This window comes from Falco cherrug, chromosome 8, assembly GCF_023634085.1.
Source record: "Falco cherrug isolate bFalChe1 chromosome 8, bFalChe1.pri, whole genome shotgun sequence".
Taxonomy (NCBI): Eukaryota; Metazoa; Chordata; class Aves; order Falconiformes; family Falconidae; genus Falco; species Falco cherrug.
In genome coordinates, this window is record NC_073704.1 from 19,746,698 (window position 1) to 19,770,920 (window position 24,223).

General features: G+C 36.1%; 1 protein-coding gene across 2 annotated transcripts in view; it reads left to right on the top strand.

Annotated features, from left to right (window-relative positions):
- OLA1 (Obg like ATPase 1) overlaps nucleotides 1-24,223 on the top strand; it is a 103,643-nt gene that overhangs the window by 76,293 nt on the left and 3,127 nt on the right. For both annotated transcript variants that reach the window (XM_055718314.1, XM_055718315.1), the window contains 3 exons: nucleotides 19,703-19,843; nucleotides 20,517-20,613; nucleotides 22,686-22,808. In XM_055718314.1, coding sequence (XP_055574289.1) covers nucleotides 19,703-19,843; nucleotides 20,517-20,613; nucleotides 22,686-22,808 — 361 coding nt within the window. The remainder of the gene's footprint in view (nucleotides 1-19,702; nucleotides 19,844-20,516; nucleotides 20,614-22,685; nucleotides 22,809-24,223) is intronic.

A 24,223-nucleotide genomic window follows, 5' to 3' on the forward strand; every position in this document is an offset into this window, starting at 1 on the left:
CTACAGTTTCCTGGCTCCAGTCATAATTGTCAAAGTTCTTGACACATTCAGGTCTTCTGAAATGATTTAGGTTTACAGTTACTTGGTGTATGAATAATTATTAAGGATTCATTTTCTCTGATGATGCAGACTGTTAATGTTAGTTCTCAAAATGTTGCATTTTCATTAAAGGCTATGTAGTAATAAAAAAATATATATATATACAAGTGTGGTGTATATAGCTAGTCCTCTTGCAGAGGTCAGAACCAGGAGATGGGTATGTATAAAATAAAAGTAACTGACAAAATGAAAAAGCTCTTTTTCAAATGCTGTCTTTAAATCTTGGTGGAAAAGCCATAATGAGCACGCGTTGTAACTATTTTTCTACTTTGGAAATAGACCTAATTTTTGTGTAAAATACCAGTCTTCTGTTTTTCTTCACTGACTTAAAATTAAGACTCAAAAGCAACATAGCAGGATATCATCATCTCTGCAAGGGCAATGGAGAAAAACCATTTTCAACTATCTTAAGTTGATGAGTTAGTGTTTGAATGTAATTATTCTAATCTTTAATTTTGAGAAGAGGGAAGTGTAGTAGTTACATTCCTTGTACTCTTTAAGTCTCTAAATTTCTTGTGACAATTTGTATGTTGACCAAGAAATATTCAGTGGCTCCGTTGTCTTTCCATGTATTTGTCCATTGCCTAACATAATACCATGGTACTCTCTGGAGTTTGATACAAAATTTCACTATAAATATTTTAAAGGATTTTTACAGCTCTATCACTGACCTTGCCAGTGGAACATTCTTGGTTTGTACTGTATTCATGATATAATCTGGTTTTGCTACATATGAAAATGCAGCCTTCTTCCAATTGTGGGTACATGTCTCTCCATTTGTGTCAGTATTGTCTAACTCATGTGATCTTTTTTTATTATTTTACTGGATTAAGAATACCCTGTAAGGAAAAATAGCCTGTTACCACCTCATCAAGTTACTTAAGGACTAACACGATTTTATAGGTGACATTGTGCTTATTCTCATCCTTCTTCCAAGTAGGCTATAACTTATGAGACCTCATTGTGAATGGCTTGGAATGGGAAAATAGAGCCATTGGCTCTTTCATAAATTTGCATTTAATGTTAATTGGAAAGCCCTAAAATAGTTCTTCAAACAGGGTTGGAAAAAATGTGTATTCATGGGAATACATAAAGCTGAAACACCTGTTTAGGTTGAAGAAAGTTTTCTCCCAAGTGTAACACTGCTCAAATGTTACAGGTAACTGTTAACTCTGTAGACCACTGCAGAGCACAAAATATTTGCCCAACTGGTAAATTGAACTGTAAGTCCCACTGTGGGAAATTGCTTTGCTGTGCTCCAAACAGCAGTTATCTTAGTAATTGTAGCTGAATTCTTTTGTAGCTAATAGACAGTTGATGTCCTTCTTACCATGACAGAATTATTTTATTGCAATATTATTAATTGTAAAAATTTCAGGTAAGACGTGTTCATGTAGTTTAAGATGGGCTGAGTATGATTTTTAATTGGTGCTCTGAGAGCACTGGTTTTTTGGTTGAGAATGTGCATAACCTCGCATTTCACATTCTAAACCAGCGCTCACAACAAGGAGCTTATCAGAGCAAATTGTCTAGTCCATCCCCTTCCTCACTCAAAACCTAATGACCCTTTATCATCATGGTTTAGATTGCTGGACACAGATGTGAGAAAATACAAGTAATCTACAGGTAACTACAGTAGCTGCACTGATGTTCTCAGAGAACTGACTGCTGGGAAGATAAAAAGCTTCCCACAGAGCCTGTGACTTTCCAGCAGCAAAGCACATCATGAGCTCATACATGAAGTTTTATTTGCTGAAGATTCACAATAAGATGCATTAGGACATTCAGCAGGGTCCCTTCTTAGATGAGCACAAGAATTCAGTGAGGTTGTTAGTTGATGCACTAGTGCATGGCTTCACACTAAAACTAGAAAGTCCAACAATACCAATAATGTTTCTTTTTGAGAACATCACAAACTGCAGCTGTAATATGATATTGATGTTAACATACTTTGTTCCTTGATAGTAAATGATGTAATATCATTGAACTTTTTTTTTCTTGTTAAGGAAAGTATTCAGGCGGGAAGTAAATGTTCTTTAGGAAAAAGGCTGCTGGCCGTAGAAGTACAGAGTTAGCAGTACATACTAGATATGAAGGTCGAAGTTAAGTCTTATATGAAAAGACTTGTGTATGATTAATTACCATCTTTTTCTCAGCATTTTTTGTTGTAATCATGAAGCAGATATAAAAATCTCTGTGTATGTGGTCGGATACTTTGCCAAGAAATGGGAAGGAAGTAAAATATTTTTTGGATAAATTTCGTGTACCGTAAGGTTAAGAAGTTCATGATCTAGTTTACTATTTTTTAAAATGTTTTTTGTAATTCAAGAGGCTGCTATAATACAGTTTTTATTTTTAGTGATTCGGTAAGGTTGAAATGTATCTGTTAAACCAGATGGGAATGATCAATGTGAATCAGTCTGTCTGCACTTTCATTCTCTTCTAAAGTAACTTAAGTATAAACACAGTTACTTGCATAGAAAAATGAATTTGGATGCTGAAATACTTCCCCTCCCCCCTTCTTGTTTTTAATCATCTATAAGATTTGGGTTTGTGAGGAGGGGGAGGTAACATTGTGTGAGAGGTACAGCTCCTCCAAAAATTAGGATCCACAGAGAGTGTTATTAATTATTAAGCAGGCAATAAGCATTAAGTAGTGGTCTTTACAGAAAATGCTAATCCTGCAAAAAGCCTAAAATCGAAGCCAAATAAAAACTGAGCAGTCTCCTCCCACCCAGAAAGAAACAAAAAAATAAATCCCAGAAACAACATCTTCCTTCCTCTGGTAGGGCAAATGAGACAAACTTAGGTCTATTTTTAAAATTTCAGTCCTTCCACCCTCTTCGATCATCAAGGCTTCTGTGTTCTGTTACTGATCTTGGGGAGTTGCTCCGTTGGGTTTCGGTGCTGCTGGTGGTGGCAAACCTTTTGAGCAAGAGCGGGCAGAGCTGGCTGTAAGGCTGTGCTCTCAAGCTGAGCCAGTGACCATAGCAGCAGTCTCCGTAATTTTCTGTTTTATCATTGATCTTCCATGAGAGGAAACCACAAGGCACTGAAGATGATGTACTGTTTGCTCTTCATCATTGCTACTTGCCTCTGTTTCACTTTTTTGTGCCTGTTTTCCAGCTTATGCCAACCTAAATGGTAACAAGCAGAACTCCGTATTGCAGAGCCCAACGTGTCCTTCCTAAGAAATTATTTTCAGTGATTACACATACCTTTTGGTTCATGGTACAGACATGCAGAAATATTTTCTCTTTTTCTCTAGCAAAGAGGAGCTACAAAGAAAGAGATACATGTCCTCTTGTTCTATTTTGTCTTTTGATTGAGGAAGACAAAAGAAGTAAAGGGGTATGTATTTAAGATTGATTTCCCCCACTTTTTTTAATCTTGAGATTAATTATAGTTAAATCCATGTACAAATTGCCGAAAACACTTGAGATACCCTTTTTATGATATATACTGTGCTTCCTAGTCTGTAGTGGCTTTAATTCTCAACTACAGTAGATGTATGGAAAACAGAAAAAACGCTGGCTGTTACAAAGTTTTGTTTGAGCTTTTTAAACTGAGTGATTAGCAGAAATAATGACCCTGTCAGCCTTAATCACATTAAAATGTGGTTAACATCATTTAATTTTTTCCACTTAATATGCGAAAATTTCCAGTAGATTTGCAGTGAAGGCCATTGAAATTCCATTAGAACAAGAATAAAAATTTCAGGCATCATTTATTCAGAGAGGGAATAAAGGTCTCGACTGAAAACTGCTGAATCTTTCTATTAGGGAAACTATGAATCATTGCATTGAGCAGTACCTTCAGCTTCTATAGTACTGAGTCTGGGTTGCTTCTGAATGAATGGAATGCGTTTGTAGTGTGGTGCTTTTCTGAAAATTGCAGCATATAAGTTGTGCAGAAATTCAGTAAATGCTTTCTCTGTAAAGGACTATTACATAGTATTTTATAACTGCTGCAGAGCTGGAGAAATACTTCTGTTTTAGGCATCTCATCACTGTCAAGTTCCATACTTTGGATTATTTTCATTAAAACATTAAAAAAAGGTATCCTTTTTCTGATTGATATGTGATGTATAGTTGTGGTTTGTTTGTGGTAAATAGCAAAATTGAGGACATGTGCAGCTACGACTAGAATATTAAGTAATATTAAGCCCCCTGCGCTCTTGGCATTTCTTGCCACGTGCTCCACAGATAAGTACCAAAAGTACAGCATACACACAGTAACTCTTTTTCTAAGAGAAAGTTCTCTTTCTAGGAAAGACGCAATGTTTGTTAGCTTTGCCATGTTTCAGTCTGCTCTGTTTAAGTTCCCATTTTTTGTCCTTTGGCTGGGTAAAGAGATTTCATCTGATAAGCGGAGGCACTAGAAGTACAACTGTATGTTCTGTGCTTTTCTAGACTCTACCGAAGAACTTTTATTGAATATTTCTTTAAAAAAAATATTACTGTATGTATCTGGTAATGTACGATACCTTTATTGAATTGGTTTTGCGTATCTGGCACTCAAGTAACTATAAAGTGGATTAGGGTTGGTTTGTTTCTTTCTTTTTTAAATTAGTATTTTGTTCCTGAGTCTAGTTTATTTCAGCCTATTATGTCATTACTTTGTCCTCTGGTGAGAAAAATCATTAAAAAGGCATTGGATTTATGCAGAAAAAATTTTAAAATTTCAGTATTTGTATGATTTATTTTTTAAACAGAATGTAAGAAATTACAGTGGTAAATACCTAATGCTAAATACTGAGAGATACACAGCGGCTAAGGATCTTTCTTTGAAATAGCTGTTTTACTAAACTGAAGAATTGAGCAGACCTAACAGGAGTTTGGAAGTGCCTCTGATCCAAATGTACCTCTGTATGTTGAAAAACAAAGACTAAGTAGGAGGTGGGTCCCTGGCCAGGACCAGAACTGTTAAACCCACAAATAAGATAAAAGGAAGTAGGAGTGTGGGAGTGACCAAAAGCCAGGGTGAAAGGGTGGTGCAGATTGAATGAAGAGGTGATAAATTCTCTTAAGGTAAGAGGGAGTCGCATTTGGAAGCTTCTTACTGAAGAGCTGTTTGGACCAGGATGGAAAGCTTTGAAGACTGGAGGATGACGCTGGGAAAAGAAACCAGACTGAGCAACAGCATGCAAAGAACTGTCCGATGGGATGGGGAAAGTGGCCATATTTTAGGAGGAAGGATCAGTAGAGACTGCACTCGCTAGATTTTTCTCCTTACAAAGCACAGCATGAGATTCAGAGGTACTGTGTGGTTTTGTTTCTCTGCTCTTGGCAAGTGTCTGTGAGCTCTCACAGCAGAACGCCTTACTGCTTCCTAGCTTCTAGTCTGTTGAGGGGCAAATACTCACTGTAGCTCCATTAGCTCGAAGATTGGTTTGTGTAATGGGTTTGTAACAGGTACATTCAGTTTAGAATTTAAAATGTTTATTGGTTGCCTTTTTAGAAATTGAAATCATGTACAGCTATGTTAAGTGTCTTAATGTTGTAATGGGAAACACTTTGAAGTCATAAAATGTTGGAATGAAGCTTACCAATGCATTTCAGAATCCGTGTCCTGCCCCGAAAGGTGGTCTGCTCATGGCTGCACCAAACGGCTCCCTTTCCTTTACAGTCAGGCTTGTCTTGCTCCATGCAAAGGACAAGCTTGCTCTTGAGGATGCGGTTGGGTTGGGTAGGACAGGAGACTTCTGATGATGGGATTCCCATCCTCTGAAGCAAAACTTGATACTGATATCAAACTGGAAGATGTCAAGGGATGGCTTTATCTTAAAGGCATTTTACATGCCTGGAGATTTGGTGATGGAGGACTGGATCTTACTTCTCTCTTTGATTTCTGTTTGTGTTGCCAAGTAAGAAAATCCCATTAAAATCTTCACATGTTTTTGAATAACCATGTTCTTGATTTTCTTCATTTGACATCTTCATTAGGATAATGAAGCCCAGGGTTCTTATTAGTGCTATTTTAAAAATGTGTACCTTTCCCAAATTTTGAAATTACTTGCTGCCAAGCTGTGATGCAAGTACTGCAGCCACCTCTTCTGCCTTGCCTGTGCTGTCTTCATGAACGGTGCTGTTAACCATGTGTGGTATTTATGGGCTGCTTTTGACTTTATTACGTTTCATTTTGGAAGAACAGAACTCATGAAGTCAGTTTTCCAAGAGTTTGATTCTTGTTTCCTTTCAACAGCAATTCCTAATTTATGCTTATTCTTTAAAAAGCAGTGACATGGTACACTGAACAGCAGGCAGCATCATATTATGTGGCACAAGAGGAATTTTTGCATGGTGATCAGCCTGCCAGCCTACCTCTGCTGGTCAGCTGGCTAGCTCCAGCCAAATCAAATATGTGGTGGTTGAGTACTTTGTGCCTTTTCCCCAGTGGAGGCATGGGTTTTTACAAAATGTGTGGGGACTTGATTTGTATGAGACTGAGACCTTTTTGCCCTGCTTTTGCATTTCTGCATAGCCTTTATGTACTTCTGAATTCACAAAATGTAGTGCTTCCTTGTTAACTATATGGTAATCCCTAAATTACTGTAATCCCTCCTCTGCGTTCAGTACAGAACCAGTTATTGGTAGCTACATAGTATAATGACTTTCATAAACTAATTTTGTTGTGTTTTTTTTTTTAACATAGCTGATTGTTTTGTGCTTGGTATTGGGAGCCTGTTCACAGAACCTCACTGCTGCCTTGGGTTGAAAATGTTCTGCTACTTCCCAGCCTACATTTTTCCATGTCTGATTTATTTCACAGGTGCTTCTTGCAGCTTTGTCCTGTAGATTATATAGTATCTTATCTAATTGGTGTTTACCTCTAGTACTTATTTAAAGCAGACATTATCAATTTTCTCTCTGTCTCGGTCATTTACATGAGGCTCCCATTCCTCTGGTAATCTTAGACCTGTTCTGAATTTAGCTGACCGGAGCTGCACATAGTACTGCACATGCTTTCATGAACACCACATATGCAGACGTAGTGCATCCTGTTAAAACAAGCAAAGCGTTTCCAGTAGCATCTGTGGGCTACATTTGCCTTTTCCCTGTTGCATTTTCTTGGTGGCTTAGGGTTGCTTTCAAGAAGACTAATCGTCATCCCCCCTTCTATGTCATATCCAATTGATGATGATGATGACTTTCCTTGAGGAAAACATCTCCTGCTCTTGTATCGAATGTAAACTTTATGTTCAACCAATGTTTATGTCAAGGTCATTAATGTATTTAAACAAGATCAGTCCTAAGTTTGATTCTTATGAAAATTGATTAACAATATCCTTAAAAATCAATTTATTCTCATGTTAACAGATCTAGTGCATTACTTAGTACATGGTCTGTATGAATCCACTTCCCCCTCTTCTCCAGCTGAACAAGCAGTCTTCATGGCACACTATCAAACACTTTATAGATGTATTTCTCCTGCATAGAAAATCCTATGTCGTATCAATGAAAGAATAAATTTATCAGGGCATGCTTTATTGTTTTCCTTTAAACAAAATTGTTTGTGTTTATCAAGGATATTTTCTGTGATCATTTCTTTGACGGTGCCATTGCTCAACCGAACTTAAGTCTAAAGTAGCATTGTAAGTGTTGATTAAGAGACTTTTCGGTGGAATCATGGATAGACTGTCATGTCCCAGAATAACATGATTTTTTTTGTATTTTTCCTTTGGTTAGGCCTGCTTTTAACCATATATTACTTACTAGAGCTCTTGCCTGTTGAGCCAGCCTTTTCCAAACTTAAATTCTATGGCATGTCTAAAACAGGTGAAGAATCCCTTTGAGCATTAAAATAGGAATGGTGCTTTTAATTTGTTACTGAAACGTCTCTTACAACTCATGTGCTAAAGGAGCGTGATTGCGTTAAGCAAATAAACAGTGTTTCTAATGATGAGAAAGCATCTGGGTGCAAGTTGAGTAATTCACAACTTCACTTTGCTTTGGGTATATGTATTGTTTTAGTCTTCGTTTGCTTGATTGGGTGAAGCGTGTTCAACTGTGGCTTTGGATGGTGCAGATGAATATAGAGAAAGTAGAAATAATTTTATAGAGGCTGTTAGAGGTCTAGTTTTGGGTTTTTTTGTACTTGGGAGCTGATTAATGTTTCAAATTAATTTTTAATGACAATGCATGTTTATGACATAGGCTTTTCCTTTTTCAGCGTAACTGTAGATCAGACCACATTCCTTACAGTATATCCTGTGCATATTTGAACTACTTCAAAAAAGTGAAATGATGTGATGTTTAGCTACAGAGAAATGTCAAAAACAATGCATTTATATGATATGAAAGATTTGCAAGCGCAAGCTAGCAATTGATAGTAATATTATAATTAGCTCTTTATACAGCCTGTTTTTTATTCATGAACATTTTCATTTATGTTGACAACTATCAGGTATGCCACCACACATGGAGCCTCTTCTTTACTCAGAAGAGGCTGAACAAGAATTAGTATATTTTGGGGCTTATGTTCCGACTTTATTGAAAAATGGTTTCTGGGCCAAGTCATAGAAATTACAGTAGCTTGCATTTCAGGTTTGGCTTTTTTATCCTATTGCTGTTAGTGCTAGTGTTTGTAAGGGTAAAATGAAGCACAGAGCACTGTAACTTCAAGGTGGAACTTCTTTTCAGTCAAATAATTTTTTGTTGTTAAAATTGCTGGGTGCATTGAGTGCATCCTAATTCCATAATCCATAAGAAGATGAAGATAGGTAAACTAGTAGTTTTATAATAAATCAAATTTTAGTTTTGTGTTTGCAAATAAAACTGTTTTGTACACACCCACCCACAGAATGCGAGTATTTATTTCTGACAGAAATTTACTTCTGTCATTCCATTTTCAGCCATCAAAATCTTCACGTCTAACAGATCCTTCACAGTCCATCAGATAAATGGAGCGTAATTTCAGACACTGATCCAGATACTTATACCTGCTTCTGAAAAAAAAATATAAATCAAAGTTAGTGTTCCCCTAGGAGAAATATGCTTTAGTAGGTGATTCAGATATTAATTTTTTTCATTTCACCATAGTTTAGACAGGTAAACAGACTGTGTCTGTAGAATTGAACGTTTTTGTGACAGCTTTTCAAATTAGTGAAGTGTGTTTCATACAAGGCATCTCTGCACACTGTGAAGATCTGTGACTCATTTAGTGCTTTACTTGGACATGAACACATTCATATGACAGTACAGTGTATGCTGTTGTATTTATTAGACACTATTTTGGGGAAATGTATCAGCAGGAGGTAAGACTGAGGCACACCACATAATTTTACGTAAGCATCTTAGGCACTTAAGGTCAGGGTTAGTTTCTAAAGCAGCCTATGTACGGTGCTTTAAGAAAAAAGTGAGAACAGAAGCCCTAATTTAAGTGCTCTGAATTGCCTTCAGAAAAGCCTCTTCCTTTATTAACTATATAGGGAGCAGAGTGAGATTAGGTATCTATATCAGGTATCTGAAATTAAGCCTTGCGTTCTTTGAGATGCTATAGTCTGAATATTAACCATTCAGCTAAATAACTCTTTCATTGTTATACTGAGAGCTTAGATGATGTTCTTTCTCTGGATGAACATCAAAGTTAATTTCTGATTTATTGAGTAGCATATTCCAGCCTAATAACAAGTTTGATCTTTTCTTCATCAACAGCCATCCCCCCCACCAACATAGTGCAGTGTCACCAGCTTCTACGATTCTTATTGCTAGTCTCATTGAAATTGTTTCTTAAAATGTTGCTTGTAGTGTCATGTGATCACATAACACTTCGCACTTGGTAATGGTCCAAGGGAGTGGGGAGAATAAACAGGGTTTATTATTTTAAATCTAGTGCCCTTGTAGTAATATTTGACTCTTGCAATTTTAATACTTAACGTAGTTTTTAACAACTGATGTAGGGAGGAAGAGAGCATTCATGTGAATTCTGTGGTCTAGAGAGGCTCTGCGATTAAGATCACACAGGCTAATTCTGGAGGAGCGAGGAAAGCATCTCCCTCTGTCATGTGTGAGTCGGAGAGGATATTTCATTAAGAGAACGGGGGGGGGGTGGAATATTCTGACCCAGTTTGTTTAGGTTTCATTCAGTAGTATGACATTAGCAAAAGCCTAAACTAACACATGTTGTAGTCTGCATTTCTGTTACTCATTGCAGGATTTTTAATTAGTACTAGTGGAGTATATTCCCTATTACTTTTTATAGTGTCTTATTTCAAGTGTTGTTAGGATGTGTTTTACTTCATTACACAGGAGTTTTATGTAGATCATATTTTTGGGGGGTAAGTATGGCCTTGTGTTTGCTTGTGTGCACACAGTACATGGAAGAATCAAAGAACAGAAATTTAAAATGGTTTTTGCCTGTCACACACTTCATGTAAAGTTTCTCTTGTTAAGGCATCACGTTTTTTTAATGACATATTCTGTTATGCATGGTTTATACTTTTTTATGGGATTACATATGTGAGACTTTGCTAAATAGTGTTAATATGAATTGTCCTACTTTTTTTTGGTACAGAACCCTTAAGTTTTCAATGTGGCATAAGAAGCCCTGTCAAGAGACAAAAGTCAAAACTATCATGCCGTAATGTAAACCTGACTATGGCATAGGAATTCTTTCCACTGATCTGTAGTAGTCTCTCAGTCATCATCATTTTGTACCCAAGTCTTGTGACTGAGATTTGCTCCTGCTATAATTTATGAGCCAGTATTTGCTAAATTATTTTGTTACAGTTTTCAAGATAACCTTTCAAAACTCCACATTTTATAAATGATAGCAGAAAGACTGAAAAAGATACGACTTTCTGAAGGCATCTTTTCTGTCCGAAGTATATGTGCTGCCAGTGGAGCCTGTTATGCCTGTAACTGTGAAATGTAATGTCCATGATTTGTTGCAGTCTGCATTGTTATGCAGTTTCATCAGTATTTTGGTCTTGACTGTGCTTGATCCCTGCTGACAGCAACAGCCATGTCTTTTTTGGTTTGTTTTTTTTGGGGGGTTGATTTTTTGGTTTTTTGTTAGTTAAGACAGAATTAATTTTTAGAATTGGCAGACCAAGGAGAACTAGAAACTGTAAGCCTTTCACATACCCGCAGGTGCTACAAGCAGCAGTGTAGTACCATTTTCATTATTGTTTTAAGTCATAATTGGTTTTGACCACTTTAATGGGGGGACCATGATTTGCGTAGAGATATTACTGAAGTCTTGAAAATTATATCAGAAATGAATATTGTAGAAATCAATTTTTAAGATCTTTATTCTTCATGAATGATGCTTCTTAGAAATGTTTAAAATAGGGTTACCTTGACTGACCTTTTGTTGGATGGAATTTGCTGTATGAGGTAATGAAAAAGTCTTTTCTTACTAAGAGCTCTGTATACATTAGCAGAAAATGTAATTCTGGATTATTTTACCTCTTTCTCTCTGTCTTTCTACCATCTTGATATTCTTTAATTCAAACTTGGTTGTAGGTCATCATCTTGATTTTTCTATTTGCATGCTTTATTCCTCCTAGTTATGGAAGTATTTTGTCCATTAACTACTAACTGTCTGTACTTGATTTACAGGTAATATCATGTTATCCAGTAGTATTTCTTTCACAGTTCTGACATCTTGCAAACCCAAAACAGCTAAACAAGTTTCATTTCAGTTAAGACAAACCTTTATTTGAAATATGTTCAAAAATTGTCAGTAGTATAAAGTTGTAATTGAAGTGTTATGTCCTTACACATTTTTAACATATCATTAAACAACAAATATCTGCCGTTCGCTTTCTAGACCAGATAAACTGAGAACTGTATACTACTTCCATATTATGCTAGACAATTTGTTAACAGAATTATGTCTTGAGGGCATAATAAGTGCAGTCTTATGAATTTCCAGAATATTGCTTTGACTTTTCCCCTCCCGTCAACTAATATTGTTTTCTACCTTGAAGAATCTATTTTTAACTGATCTCATATGGGATAATCTTTACTCAGGAGTCATGCCATATAGAAGTATTCTCCAATGATAAACACCAAAATTCTTGATTGAACTTGGCTTCATGGCATTGCTCTTGTTTGGGTGGGAGGCTAACTTAAGGCACTCCTGGCTTGACCAGTCTTAACTGTTCCTGCACCACCCTTCAGTTATAGTGGCACAAGTGGTTTTAAGGATACATAGAAAAGTGAATTGGTCCAGCTTAAAAGGGGTGGGGAGGCAGGGTAAGAAAGAAATAAAATACTTCCTCCTTCTGAAAACTGCTTTCTTGCCAGGTTATTTTTGTTGGTGAACAGCTTGAGAATGCCTGCGGGGGGTGTGGGAAGGGTCCCTGCTCCATGTGCAGCTGGTAGCAGAAAAGCAAGCATAACATCTAGATGGAGGAGTGGGATGAGAAGCTCGCATCCAGATTATGAAAATGTTCCTTTAGAATATGGGAGGCAACGTAAACTAAAATAGTAGGTGCAATGCTGGTCACCCCATCTAGTAGATGATTTTGCAGAATTATAGGGGATGTAAGATGATGGCTGTGGTAAAGATCAAGGCCCTGCAAAAATTTGTTTTGACACACATAAGGCAGAGAGCCTGGGATTACTTACGTTTCAAAGGACAATGTTGAGGAAAGTTATAAACTCATCTGTAATAAATGGCAAATGACAGTGTTGATCAGGAACTTCTATTATTCTTGATACAGTATCAGTTGAATTTACAATGAAGTTAAAAAGTGTGAAATCCAAATCTGGTAGAGTGAAATGCTTTATATACTTATTTTGTCATAAGATTCCTGAGATGTTGCAAACCCCTGAAAATACTGTGGTAAAAAATGTTGAGGACTATTGCACTGTGTGTTTCAAGGCTCAAGTCTATCTGTGTTGGGAGATGAGTGACATCTAATGTGTGAGATAGGTTCTCCATGTTGGTCTCTTGTAAGATTTCATCTGGATGCAGTGACTAAATACTGGAGGGGATATGGACATTGGAAGGTTGTCGAGGAACTTATTCAGGATGCGCAGGATAAATGGAGTTCTGAGTTCCTGAGGGGCTGAGAGGAGGCTACTGGCCAGGGAGCAGCCCAGCATGTGGAGGGAGTGTTTTTGTTCTGAAGTGTTACTAGAAAGTGCTTGCAGGTGAGGGGTGAGGGGTAGGGGGTGGGAGAGGGCTTTTTGAAATCTAAGGATCGCTGTGTTATTCCTGGCCATCCAGGACCAGAGAATAAAGAAATCAATTCATAAATGTCACAGACAATTTAAAACTGGATTGACTAGGTCAGTAACAGGTAGTTCCAAACCTTCTGTAGATTTACTGACTTCATAAAATGCAAACTGTCATGGTGGGGAAGAAAATACCTCTTTATTCCTTAATGTTTTCCTGTTTAGTCTTCCTTTCTCTTTATGTAGCGCAAGAAGAAAGAGGTACCCTAAGAAAGGCAGGTAGCAGTAAGAGTTACAGCATGTTAATCTGTTACAGCAGAGTACCTGTGCTTTCTGCTTCCCATTCTTAACTTCTTCCATAGACGTGGTTTTTGATAGAAAATTATTATATACATTGGTTTCATCATTTTCACCATTCCATTCTTTGTCAATTGTATAAATCTGGAATGATAGCTTACTGAGGCTGTGAATGTTTCTTATTTATATAAGATTACATATTCATATTCATCTATATATATGTGCCACACTGAGAACAGTGGTACCTGATCTTTGTGGAGTCTGTGCATGCTAACAGAACAGCAGGGAAGGAAGGACGTCACCTGTGAACTGTGTCACATAGTGCTGGTGCTTAGGTAAATTAGATTTTCGTCTCCCATCCCATCAAATCAACTAAACCTAGTGGTACTCTTAGAATGTTTTGGGACCTGGCCCAAAAAAAATTAAAAAAAAAAAAAAAAAAAAAAAAAGGTTGCCTAACATCATCATTTTAGATAATTTGTGGATAATGGGTGATGCTTCAAAAGACAAAAGAAAGCCATAAAGAAGAAAAAATTTTTAAGTCAATGAATTTTCCTTTAATTTCAAGAAAAATGTTGGAAAGATTCAATTGTTTTTAATCACCTAGAAGCAGCCCAGTTGTCTTCATAAATACGTGTTAGCTATTTATTACTTGTCTAAGTTGTCAGATTAATATTTTTTTTTGTGATAAATGTAATGGTCTTGCATATAGTAGAAAAATATACTTTACTACATATTGGGACTTTTATTAAGCCTTTAAAGGTTTCAATGCCTTTCAACATTCTCATAAATGAGATAGGAAATATTAGCTAGATGGAAACTACTGGAAGTTGAGTGTGCAAGACTGGTTGGAAGATAATACACAGACCATAGTTATCAGTGGTTCACTTTCTGATTGGAAGAATATCTCATTATGAGATCTGCAGAAGCGGCTGCTGGTTGAATACTGTTAAATATTTCCATTAATGAGCAGGATGATGAACATTTTTGTTAAATCTTTAGATGACCCCAAACTAGGAGTGACCAGGTATATATAGAACAAAATTAGAATTTAGGAGCATCTCAATAAATAGAAGAAATCATTAAGAAAAAAAGAGCTAGGGTGCAACTTCTGAGAAGGATTTTATGCAGAAATAATCCACTAGGCAAATATAGTATTAAGAATAGCTAGTCAAGCAGGATCATACAATAAGCTATAAACTGAGCGTGAGATAATGTTGCAGTGCTGTCACAAAAAGCAAATGCTATACTGGGTTTTATAAATAGGAGAATCATCTGAAAAATATGTAAGTTAATCCTCTAGTTGTTTTTAATGCTTATAAGACATTATTATTGAAAGCTCCGTGGAGTGCATTAGGTACTGTGTGCTTCCAGGAACTTTTAGACCAGTTATAGTCCAGAAGAAGGTTCAAAGTTAGAAGTAATATGTGGCTTACAAGGAAAACTCAAAATAAAAAGACAGACCTCAGGTTTTAAGTGTGAACAAATAGGCAGTGTGTATTCCCAGTCCGTATAGGCTCAGTTAAACTAATGCATTTAAACTGAAATAAAAGTGGCTTAGGCTACACATACCAAAAACTTTTCAACAGTTGGGAACAAAGTTTGGTTTTAGGGAAGTTTTTAAAAATCCTGGGATTGCTCAAAACTGCCAACAGGAAAAGCCTGTTGGAAGTGCTAGATCTTCTTGTTCTCACTCTTATCTGTAGATTTTTTTTTTCAGAATTTTGTATGTTTTGATCACTTAGCTTGATCATCTACATTTGTTACTTCTTGCGGTGCTGCCTGGTGTTTTCTTCTGCTTTGCCATCCTGTTCTGTTTCTGCTGATTTCTACTCGTATTTCAGGTGTAGAACAGAAAAACAATTGTTGCCTTTCCGTGAGTTAGATGGTTTGGGGTTTTTTTTGTATTGCTTGTACAAAAGCATACTTTCACTAATCACCTTTCCTTCTCAGGGGTCAGTTTTAAAGATCATCTTGCCTTGCAGTTGTTCACGGAGCCTAAGTTCTCTCTGCAGCTTCTCTCTTCCATCACTACTTGTGATTTCCATCTGAACTCTCTCTGTTCCCAGCTGGATCTGTCATGTAAAACACTGTCAAATATTGATTTGTAGTTAATGTACATTTTGCAGCTTTTGTACTTCTTTATTGGATTGTCTGCAGGCTTTGGTTTCTTCTGCCTCAGGAAACATCAGCATTTCAAAGTGAAGGCAGTACCTTCTGCACAACTCCCCTTTCTGGTGCGCTTTGCTTGTTGGCCTTCTCAGTGAGTGCCATCATTTTTAAACCTTTCTCCAAGATCTGTTCTGCATCCTGATTTAGTATCAGGAGTTGTCCTGATCTTTCTGCACTTGAAGTCATTGGCTTCTTTCATTTACTTTTTCCTTGCCAGGCTGATGCAGAGTTAAAGACTGTAATGCTCTTAAATGACACCTTTGTCAAATTTTGGAATCTGCTAATGGCAAGGAAACATCTTGGTTTTTTCGGAGTTAGTAGCAAATATGCTGACATGCTGTTGTTCTTCATTATCTCCTTATAAGCCAACAGTAAGTGTTAGATGGAAGTGAGCATCTTAATTCCTCTTGGCCGTTTTCCCTGGTCAGATTTTTGAGTGCTGCCTTCACTTACAAATTGTTCAGATCTGGTTTTGTTCTTGTCTTGAGTTTGGGCTTGTGTCAGGTTTTTACATAGTTGACTTTTTAATTGAGTTTTTGATTCAGTTTTTACTTAAGATTTTCTTTTTGCCATCACAGAATGAGTAGTTGTCTTCCTGTCCTTTGGGTCTACGTTTTTTGCCAGTAAGGATATTTTGTCCATTTGTGACGAATAGAATCAAATTTCGGCTCAGGAACCCTCTGTAGTTGCTGTTGGCACCCCCCTCTCCACAGGGGGAAGAATCAAGCCACCTCAATAGGAAAAGGCTGTTGGATGTCCAGAAGTGCTCTGAGACATCCCTCGCTGTTATTACTGAGCAGTACTAAAATAAACCTGTCTTCTTTCTGCTTTACATTTTATAATCAGCTTTTAGTTTTAATTCTACTAATAACGGCATTTTTAGAAACCTGATTAGGAAGGAGGATATTTTGAATTGCTTTTAATGTGTACACTGTTTTCACACAGTTTCCAGTTTACGTTGTCAAGAAGGATTTTCATCTTGAGCACTTTCTTGTTTCTTAAAGTAGTTTCAGCTGTTAATCAAGGTCATTGGTTCTTCCAGTTCTAATACTGGGGATTTTTTCACTTTTAATTTTGTTACATTTTAGTGTGTTGGGTTTTTTTAATTGAGATCATCTTAAGTATTAATAGTTGTTTCTCTCAGCCTAACACCCAATGCCCTTCATCATTCATCACCAAGTATAGTATGAAATAATGGAGACATACTCCAGGATTTGCTTATCTTAACAAAGGCCCAAATGAGTGTGCTAATGCTGTCCTTTTACAGACGTACAACATTTCCATGGAAAAATTATGTGCTCAAATCAACCAGACTTTGGTGTTAATTGTTGCCATTTGTTAAGAGAATTTTGTTCCGTTTAGCACGCTTGGTTACCCCTAACAGGAAAGCAGACTTGAACTATTACTTTATTATTAGTCAAGCATTTTTCCTTTGGGGAAAATTTCATTTAGAAATATATCAGTATTTATATTAGAGTATTTACTTTTTTTTGTTTGTTTTCCCTATTTTGATCAACATTAGGGGAATTCCTTGGTACTTTTTAGTAATTCCTGTGACATTGAAAGTCGCAAAAGTGAAAGACTCGGGCAGAGAACCCGACTGTCTGTACAGAGTGGGATGCAGTACCTTATTCTTTTAGTGAGGCTGTAGCAGGTCTGATGTCAGTCACTTCAGAGACCTTTAGACCTCAGTGCTCATTTATTGCTAAAATGTACCAGCTCTGCGCCTGCATTATGAAGATCATCTGTCAACACTTTGAGATATTCTCCTTTGTTATTAAGCTTGTGATGCTCTACACTGTCAGGTTTTTTGCCAATTATAGTTAAGGTACAATGGTGTATTCACTGGATCAAAGTCTCACACTGGCGGTAGAGGAATGATTTGTAAGTCTTTATTCATCTGAATTGTACAATAGAATACCTGAGGAATGCAAATAATCCCTCTAAGGACTCAATAGAAAAGCTGTTAAAATGACAGTCTAAGACTATTATTATTCTGAATTGGTGTTTTAGCCAAAGTAATTATTTCTTATCTTGTTGTTCCACAATAGTTCTTAGTTTATTAGTTATGATGACCATATTTACAAACAGAATTTGAATCCAGTTTTTGACGTTAGCTTGTTTCACTTTTTCAAGTTTGCATGCTTCATTCTGTCTTTCACTGGTACGTTATTTAATTAGTCTAGAGACCAGTGTTAGATACTTTCTTTAAAAAAATATAAAAAAGATGTATGCACAGATGTTGGAAGTACACTTACGAATAGCAATTCCATTTCTAGATATGTTTTCTGTAAAAGTTTGGCATTTATAATCTCTGAACTTCGATATCCAGTTTGTTAGCCAAAATAAATTAGTTAACTACAAATGTCAGTTTTAGAAGTGGTGTTAAATGTCACATGTCATATTCAGAAATGCACCTTAATTGTGATTTTCAGTTCAGATGTTTCTGAAGGCAATACTGTTTCAATATCAGTCCTGGATACCAGACTATACTTTCATTGGATAGCTGAAGGAAAAAAAGATTAGTATAATGAAGATTGAAAACCACTGATGGGGTATTTACATAAGTAAATGACAGAAGACCAGCCTTATATAACAAACGTGTGAAAACTGTTGAGTGAACTTTTATATTCTTTGTCCCATCTAAAACCCTACTCAGTGGGCCATGCACTTAATCTCATAATAGCTCTGATCCCCTGCTATTTTCTTTGACAAATGTGTGTTGATGAACTTGTGGTTCAGTTCATTTTTTTCTGAAGTGACATTTGCATTGATTATTTAAAGATTTGCAGGCCACAGTTTCAAAGCACTTTAGTATAATAGCAGTTAAAACCTTAGTCTAAATCTTGGAGATTAGCAGGACTAAGAAAAAGAACTCAGCAAGCATAAAACCCTGTGCTGTATGGTGGGTGCTTCAGGTCTGAAACATCCAGCACCCAACGTACTGTATTTTGTACTTTGATTCTTAGTATACAGGAAGTATTCCCATGCCTCTTTTGTTTTCTTGCTGAGCGTACAGAGTTGTCGTTCTTACCATTCATACCTGTTCAGAAAGAGTGCCCTATAAATAATATTCAGCTCCTTACAAGTAATGTATGAACGTCTCCCTTAAATTTAAAATAAATAGTACTTGCAGTCATGAATATGATGCCTGTGTTTAGAGACTGTTTAAACATCAGCTGTTGCTGCAAAGATTTTCTTAATTTTAATAGGATATTGAACATTCAAAAACTAACACCATAAATCTGTAACTCTAAATTTGTATTTCATTCAACTAAAAAAAAATACTAGATGTACAGCAAGCTATTATTGATACTTCCAGTTATTGAAGATTAAGAGGAATAGGAGATTTGATTATTTGTTTTAAAATAATAGTAGTGTAGTATCTAGAAGCTTTGTCCTGGGGACATAGTAGAAAGGTGGGAGAAACTAGTAGTAACACGGCCCTGTATTCATTAGCTATGGCACACTCCAAGATCAGTAGCTCGAAAAAACAAGGTGCTGCTTGCTGTCTGGGAGTTTGTAGAGTGTAATGTTCTTTACTGTCTGCTCATAGCTGCCGTAGCCACTGAAATGTTTTTTTTCTTTAAAAAAAAAAAAGTCACAGTTAAAACTGAAGAGCCTCCGTTTTACCGCTTTTGATAAATACCACTCTTGGAAGTCTCAGGAAAATGTACATCCGCAGATCTACAAAGTTTTATTCAGTTAGTATTTTAGGTTGCCAGTATTTAACCTCTACCAAAAACCTAGTTATTGTCTCAAATTATGCCTATTTCTGATAGATTAAATGCCAAACAGAAACCAAGAAACAGTGAAATGTTAATGGAGTACACCTGAAGCAATTGCTGCCTGTTAATGCCTTGACCTTGGAAAGCAATACACAAAAAGATGGCATCATAAATCCGTACAATTCTTATGAATATGTATGTGCTACTTGATAATAATGAATGTGGTACAGCCATGCATGCACTACAAGATAATGTTGTGCCCTTTGTTGTCTACAGGTTGATAAAAATTAAAGAGTGGGTGGACAAGCACGACCCGGGTGCTTTGGTCATTCCTTTTAGTGGGGCCTTGGAACTCAAGTTGCAAGATATGAGTGCTGAGGAGAAACAGAAGTATCTGGAAGAGAACATGACACAAAGGTTAATTAGCATTCATTTTCCCTACACTTTATTATCAACTATTTCCTTGCAGTAATTTAATTGCTTGCGCTGATAGAATAATAAATGACAGAGTAATTACCATTATAAAGAGAGAATCTTCTCCTTTCTTTACCATGAGACAGAGTGAAAAGATTTATTTTAAATTAAGTTTTTAACTGTCATCTGTCATCTCTGTACAGTGTTTTAATTATAACATAGGTATTAGTTATGTATATTTTTGAGAAGGAATGATCACCAAAACTGTTTCGTCATCCATGGGGAATAGGGATGGTGGAGAAAATTTTGCCATAATTTTTCTGAAGAACTGTAATTGTTTCAATATCAAATTTCAGTCAAACAGTTATGCTTTCATGACCTGGAGTCCTGAAAATTACATGAGACCAAAAGTGCTGCCTGATAGGGTGATTTAAATTTATCCCATATTTCTGTAGCCTGCCAAATAAACAAATCAAAATACTGCCTTTATGATTCTGCAGTAAAAAAGTATTTCTGAAGAGAGTTCAAAGAAAAACGCTACTGTGATTATTGCTGTGTTTAAAAGTAGACCTGGTATCTTCAAAATGCGTGATGTCTTTCGTGTAAATTGATTACTTGGGGGATTTAGCTGTTATATGTGTATATGTTGAATGAATTGGATTCATTTTTTTTTCAGTGCTTTAGCAAAGATCATTAAGGCTGGATATGCAGCACTCCAACTAGAATACTTTTTCACTGCAGGCCCAGATGAAGTGCGTGCATGGACCATCAGGGTAAGATTCATACTTATTCATCAGCTATATCCAGTTCCACACTATTGAATTCAGATTGATATCACTGACTTTGAAGTTTGTCATGGTGGCGGTTAGCTAGTCATTACAGATGAGGTTTTTGTCCAGGATAACTTTAATTATTTGTGAGCTGCTGAACAGTGAAAGTGGAGCTGCATTGATTGAGGCAGGTAACAATTGATTCTGCCTATTACATAGTCTGAATTTCTTCATCCTGTAGAATCTGTCTACCCTCCTCCTGTGGTCAGAGATAAGACGTACCAGTATTGTGCTTGCTTAATCTGTGTGACTGGGTTTGTCTGCAGTGAAATTGATGTTGCTTTTCATTTTGTATTCACTAAGTTTGTTTGGGTTGCGGATGGTTCATTCCTCCTTTGCTTTGCTCGGATTACATTTTCAGCAATAAAAGCAATATAACATCATTATATTCCTCATGGATACACAGTTGGGCTCAAAACCCTAAAATCAGTGTGCAGTAATTCAGGTCTTTTACTGACTTTAATATTTATACCTCATTTATTTTGGTAGTTTTATATGTTTATCTGGGAACTTATGTAATGCCTAAAATTATATTATGCATTTTAAATATTGATGCAGAATGATTATAGCCATAGAGATCTACTAATTTATTCCCAGAGGACAGTAAGAGCTGAGCTGTAGTGGTTTGCCTTTGAATGTAAATATGTTATAATAGAAAGATTAGCATTGAAAAATATTTTGAATTTTTGCAATTTGAATTGCAATTGCAATTTGAAATGCATGTAGTTATAAACTCTTATCTTAAAAATTACAGAAATGTCAACTTTTGGAGGTGCAAATCTGTCACTGAGCTTTTATTTTTTGCATCAGTGTGTTTAGTGCTGTGCAGTGAATCTCAGTGCTGTATTTACTTTCATTCAATGGAATTCATTTGTTTTCATTAATCAACATAATTTCTAGTAAATTCGTATTTGTATTAATACTGCTACAGATGTTTGTGTATGGTTTAGGATGTTAAACTCATTTTCCTAAAAGCACGTTTATTTTTTTAGCCTTTTTATCTCATTTCGTTTTATATGGTAACTGCTAGCAGAAGTCCCTGAAATAGCTACCAAAATAATACAAAGGCAGAAGTTGTTCTGATTCTTGCCACAGTTTTTAAAAGCACATTCTGAACTCCACTGTTTTCAGTAGGAGAAATGCTTGCTCTTTATTAGAAAATTTGAAAGCTGGTTTGTCTTAAGACTGATTGTGACTATCTGTGATTTAATGTGCAAAGATATTTAGTCAGGTAAGCATCAGTGAGTAGCCATATTAACCCAATACATCTTTTATTGTAAAAACTGTGCTTTACAGTGTCAGACTCCTTAGCACTTTAACATGCTTTATTAAGCAGCCTTTAGGTCACCATTATTTCTCAAATTTCTCTCCATGGTTGTATGTGCACAGAATGTATGTCCTTGTAATTTAAAGCACGCAGTTATAATGCATTCTCCCCTATTGCATAAACTTAAATTATCTTATAATAGTTGCCTGTGATTTTTTTATTTTTTAGTGATTCAGCTGTTGACATTTTGGTAAGAATACTCATTTTGTTCTATATTAGACTGAAATAAAAATAAGCAAATATGTAGGGTTTGAGCTCCATAAATAATTTTTGATTATAAATATGGATCACCAATGAATGTTATCATTTAATTTAAATTATTTGGATGTAAGTAAAAGTCATAATTCAGATTTTTAAGTTACTTTATTTTCCTCACTTTCTGTCTGTGTCAGGAGCTAGGGATCGAAGTGAATCTCACAACAAAACACAATCATAGCTTCTAAAATCAATACTGCTGTTGATACCTATCAGGAAAAACAAAGCTGCCCTTTAATATCCGTTGGTTTATCTGTGACGAAGGCGCCTGTCTGTCCCAGTATTGAGAATTGAATTTTGGATGCGTAACATTTTAACTGCTACAAAACAAAGTTTTAGCACATCCTGAAAGGATATCAAAAAGGAGAAACCTCTTCCCTGCAATCGGTCTTCTTAAATGCAATTAATTTTCTTCCGGTCTTTCCTTTGACAGAAAGGGACGAAGGCTCCTCAGGCAGCAGGGAAGATTCACACAGATTTTGAGAAGGGATTCATTATGGCTGAAGTAATGAAATATGAAGATTTTAAAGAAGGAGGTTCAGAAGCTGCTGTCAAGGTGAGCTCCCCATCTTTTTCTCCTCCCTTCCTCCATTATGTGCCATTTTTCCATTCTTTCCATGGGAAGAAGTTCTTGATGCTAAGTGATTCTTAAGTCACCTCTAGCAATAGACCAAAATCTGTTTTCATCTTTTATTTAAGAAAGAGTTCAAATGCACCAACTTACTGAACAGGAATGCAACTATTTCAGTATCTAAGATATGACAGTTTATGTCAACACCAAGACCAAATGCTATGCTAATTTTTTTTTCTCTCTTTGCATGCTAGTGTTCAGAATTTAATAAGCTTTAAAATGAACTTTGTTTTGAAAAATTGGATTTTTAAGATGAGATAGCAGATTTTTGAATCGCCTCTTAAAGGAAACACAAACACAGAAAATCTTCTAATAATGTCATCTTTTTTTGAGTTTGCAGTGAAGATCTTACAAATGTCAGATGCAAATGGTTAAGAAAATATTATGTTATGAAAATGTACTTTACACACACATGGATTAGTGGATTCCAGTCCTAGGCTCTGATAGGCATAATTAGAACCTTAAAATTTACCATATCAGTATTTAATTCAATTGCCCTTTGATGTCTTACTCAAAAATGCCATGCCTTACTTTGATTGTTCAGGGTGCCAGTAATGGTTGTCAGTAGTCCACGAAAATATATTACATTGTGAAGTTTCCTAGTTGCTGTCTACTGAATAGGCAGTGAAGATATTTAATGAAAAACTTTTTTCTTGAGCTCACGTTTCTTTGTAGTGATACTTCTGTTAAAAAGAGCTTTATCTGCTTTCTCAACACTAGAGGGCAGAGACTGATTGGGTGCCTAAAGTTGTGCCCTTCTTATAGCTGACAAATTATATCTGATTTGAAGTTATTAAACATGAAATGAACTTGTACATGGCAAATAAATGTCCTAAGAAAAAGTGTTCTTTGCATTGCTACTGCATTATTTCCACCTTCATTAAGCAGAGAAACTTCCCTTTATTTCATACACATTGATTTCTCATTTGGCATTTTCAGTGTTTTATTAAGATTTGTATATTATAAAACTGCAATTACAAGCACATTGGTTTGATTTAATTACTCTCAGTATTTGAAGGTTCCTACACACTAGAATGTGTTAAAGAATTTAAAAGGTTCAGCTTTATTGTTTGCTATTTGATAGCTTGAAAGGTATGCAAAACTCTGATTTCAAATTCAGCTTTTCCTCAGTGGTATCACTAAGGAAGATCATACCGAGCAGCAGGACTTTAATAGGTTTGTTTGAACCCCAGGAAGTGAGGGAAAAAAATCCCAGTATAATTGGTTCGTTGCGGCATGTGAACTGCCTTATGAAAAGGGAAGTAGAGTTGTAGTTGTAAAGCGAAACCACAGCTATAAATAAATCTAATATTGCGCAGTCAGAAACCACTTTATGTAAC